The sequence below is a fragment of the Pteropus vampyrus genome, unplaced genomic scaffold, assembly GCF_000151845.1.
Source record: "Pteropus vampyrus isolate Shadow unplaced genomic scaffold, Pvam_2.0 Scaffold21, whole genome shotgun sequence".
NCBI classification, from domain to species: Eukaryota; Metazoa; Chordata; class Mammalia; order Chiroptera; family Pteropodidae; genus Pteropus; species Pteropus vampyrus.
Window position 1 is genome coordinate 12,857,469 of NW_011888802.1, and position 4,105 is coordinate 12,861,573.

Below are 4,105 nucleotides of genomic sequence, written 5' to 3' on the forward strand. Positions count from 1 at the left end.
ACAATAAATTTCTTTTATTTAAGCCACCCAGTGTGTGGGACTTGGTTATAGCAGCCCTAGGAAACAAATACACCTTAGCAGCACTGACTCCTTCCTCTCCTTCTACTCGAATGTCAGTTCATTGCTAAGCCCTGTCCATTTCCCTTAAGCAGGCTTTTGGATTCGCCCCATTCTTTTTTGAGCACTTTTCCAGCTTAGACTGCCAGCGCTTGGTGCCCCTGATTGAGAACCACTGTCCTAAACAAAATTTCCAAAAGGATCTTCAATGTTAAAAGCTCTCACCTGTGGGCTTGGGAGAAATATCGGAGTCTTCAATTTCACTTCCCTCGGTCCAGTCAGTGTCACTTTTGACGTTGTTCTTTCCAAAGCTACTCTTGCTTTTAGATGACTGCGCAGGAGGTAAGTCTGGGGACGTGTATGCCTGGATGAGGTCGTCACCATCCAACTCTTCCTCTGAACTAAAGGGAGAAGTCCTAAACAATAAAAACCCAAACAGGGAGTGCTGTTTTTATAAGTTCCAGGACTTACAATGATATGCCTCTTAAAGTGGTGAGGACTTTCTCAGGTAATTCCCAAGAAGCATAACAAACAAATGCCTATATGGCCACAGAACAAGATGGTGGCAAGGTCCAGGACATATGCAAAAGGCTAAGGAGGCATTTCAGATCCAGACCTGCCAACCATGCAGCAAAGTTAACAAAATGGACTGAAGTTATGACAGTTCTCTAAATCCAAACTTGGATGTTCTTAACATTCTTGGTTTTTACACACGTAAGGAAAATATTCCTCAGTGGGGAAAAAATATTTTCTGCATTATAACTACTCCATCTTTTGAAATAGTGTCACTACTTATAACATTTATACTGCATCTTACAAAGTGCTTTTACATATACAATCTCATTTGTATTATCATATGAATTATCACCCCATTTTAAAGTGAAATGAAAACTCAGAGCAATGTTCATCCATTCAAAAAAATATTCATTGAGCACTTAAATTCCAAACAATGTTCAATTATACTACAACCCATGAAATAAGGCTCTTCCTATGATATTATGAAAAATGCTTTTGAAGGGTAAGCCATTATTTATATTATCTCTATTACATTTATACTGTCTGTGCTATATAGATAGATAGATAGATAGATATAGATATAGATATATACACACATACATACACACCCAAACATACACACAATGCCTCAGTGAAGAGACTTATAGTATCGATTATCTCTAGAATAAGTCGATAATGAAATTCAATTATAAAGTTAGTTTTACTCATAATTAATAACAACCCTATACCTACAATTTATTGAATACCCACAAGTGCCAAGCACTGAGGCCAAGCCCTTTTCATATATTCTCATTAAATTTGTAGAATTATCCTGTGGAAAAGGCAGCATCACCCCATATTACAAATAAGAACACTAAGACTTAAAACTGGTAAGCAATTGAACCGGTGGCACACAGTTAATCAATGACTGAGCTAGGAGTCTTAGTATCCTAAGAGAGCCTAAGAGAGTAAGGTCGAGGGCCATAATCAACTTCCACAAGGAGCTAGAACATTAGTATATCATCTGACCACACTATCATGCATCCAGTCTTATTAAAAGACAACATCATTAATTTATCAAGCTTATTGAAAATTACTAGACACTGAGGGGGATAATGGAAATGACTCAGGGTGGTCTCACTTTTTAATGGAGGCCACAACATGATAAGTGCTATTAACTTATATAATAACTGATACAGAAACAAAGACATGACAAGAGAATTACATTAATTATAACATTTAATAATTAGGGCTTCAGTTAACCACAGTGAGCATACTAATTTACAAAAAAAAGAGTGTTGGGCGAAAAGAATTTTTTAAATGACCTCCTCCACCAAAGTACTCACATAATAGTCGAAGACTTTCTTGGAAAATTATCTTCTATGATATTTTTCTTAATTCTAAAAAACAACGGAAAACTATTTCTAAACAGCATGAGTGAATAATGAAATTTAACAAAAATTTCTATAGAATTGGTGATTTTTGTTTTTAATATATATTAGACATGATGAGCAACAAGAGTCTCCCAGTATCAATGAGAGATGGGTAGGAATTGCAAGTGTGATTCTCTGTTGAGTTAAACATTGGTATGGACTGAATGTTTATGTCCCCCTAAAATTCACATGTCAAAGCCTCTAATCCCCAATGTGATGGTATCTGGAAATGGGGCCTTTTGGGAAGCAATTAGGTTTATTTGAGGTCATGATGGTGGGGCCCCCATGAGGAATTTAGTGTCCTTATAAGAAGAGGAAGAGAGACCAGAGCTCCCTCTCCCTGCCATGTGAGGACACAGAAGACAGCTGTCTGCAAGCCCAGGAAGAGAAGCCTCACCAGAATCTGACTTGGCCAGCACCCTGATCTTAGACGTCCAGCCACCAGAAGTGTGGGGAAATAAATCTCTGTTTAAGCCACCTAGTCTATGGCATTTTGTTGCGGCAGCCCAAACTAAGATAAACATTAATAAGTTTCAGGGTTGGAAAATACTCACTTTGGAACAGATGTCCTATCAGTAAAAACAGGTCTTTGTCTAATCAATTGTCTGCTTTTGGGAGGAAGTTGTATTGCCTTGGGTATTTCTCCAGTTGAGAGGGTATCCATTTGAGCAGCACTGTACTTATCTGGAATAGTAGTGTCATTCATGAGTCTCCATTGCATGAAAAGCAGAAGAAAAGACTGTAATACTGCCTATACTGGCACTGAAATAAGCAAGCCCATCTCTAGAGTCTAAAGCCCACACTACAGGGATTTCTTAAATGTAAAAACAAAATCCAAGATCTAACATTTAATGGTTCAAATAGTAATAAAGTTGCAAATTAAGTGTCAAAATTTGTGAACCATTTAAAATTATGAAAAGGTTGTCAAATTTCACTTCCACCTGCAGAAATGAAATGGCAGTCAGTAACAGGCTTACCTGAAGACAGCAATGTTCTCTCCTCAATTTTACAGCTGACCTCATGTTCGAGGTATTCTCGAATTTGCTGAATGTTAGGTATTTGTCTTTCTCGATCATGTCTTGCTGATTCCACGGTTTTTAGCACTCTATTCAAATGATCACTTGGAATACCGCGTATATCCTGAAGGAATAAAATGTTAAGTTAATCAATTTATCCTGGGATGTTTTTCATTTCATGGATATTTGTCAGCATTAATTGTGTCAACCCTTCATCCTTACTGCAGCATATAAGGTAGAGGGCAACCCGATATATACTACTCTGTGGATCCCAAAAGTGCAATGTGACGCATTAAGGCATGTGATGGTTATATGTGACTAGTTAGCAGTGTGTGTGTGATTATATATGACTGATTAACCAACAGTGCAATGTATGTGATAAGGACCAAATGAATCTACAAGGACTGGAGGAGTTCCACCGAGAGAGGCTATTGAAGGCCCCAGTGGCCAGAGAAGGCTTAGTGGGAAGACTGGACTGTGCCCTGAAGGATGGGTGGAGTTACACAAGTAGAAACACAGGGGTGTTCCAGATGGATAGAGATTAGGGTAGAGGCACCTTGCAGGAAAGGCAGGTGTTGGAGTAGAATTAGTCAAGGCACATCCAGTGGCTAATGCTACAAAACGGGTGAGGAGATCAGAAAAGGAGATTGAATGTTGGAATGAAAAGCTTAAAGGTTTATTCCACAGGTAAAAGTCATCAGGAGTTTTCAATTATGAAAACAGGATAATTAAAGAGGTAATTTGAGAAAATTCATCTGGATTTGATTGATGGCTATCTAGACAGAAGAAAACTAGTTAAAGGGCTGCTTATTCAATAACTCCCACACAGACTCCCTCCTATATCCCATTTCCTCCCACTCTTCCTCCTTCCCTCAGTCTTTTCTGTCTCAGGAAGTAGCCCCAGCATCTACTCAGTTGCCCAGGATAGAATCTCCATCATCAGATCAAGTACCACCTCCAAGAAGTTTTCTCTGACCTGTTTTTCAATCCCATCTACTTTTCTTTCATTTCACATCCTACAGTTGATTTGCTATCTGCTTGTGTTAGCGGCTGTTCATTGCCTGCCTTCCTAGACCCTGTAGCTGAATGGAAATACCCAATACT

The 4,105-nt window shown here is 38.6% G+C and overlaps 1 protein-coding gene across 1 annotated transcript in view; it reads right to left on the reverse strand.

The window, feature by feature from the left end:
• The window catches only part of DZIP1 (DAZ interacting zinc finger protein 1), a 51,537-nt gene that overhangs the window by 7,763 nt on the left and 39,669 nt on the right, over positions 1-4,105 (reverse strand). Inside the window, exons 12-15 of the mRNA XM_023528015.1 lie at positions 2,963-3,145; positions 2,540-2,669; positions 1,899-1,952; positions 283-473 (exon numbers count right to left, since the gene is read on the reverse strand). Coding sequence (XP_023383783.1) covers positions 283-473; positions 1,899-1,952; positions 2,540-2,669; positions 2,963-3,145 — 558 coding nt within the window. The remainder of the gene's footprint in view (positions 1-282; positions 474-1,898; positions 1,953-2,539; positions 2,670-2,962; positions 3,146-4,105) is intronic.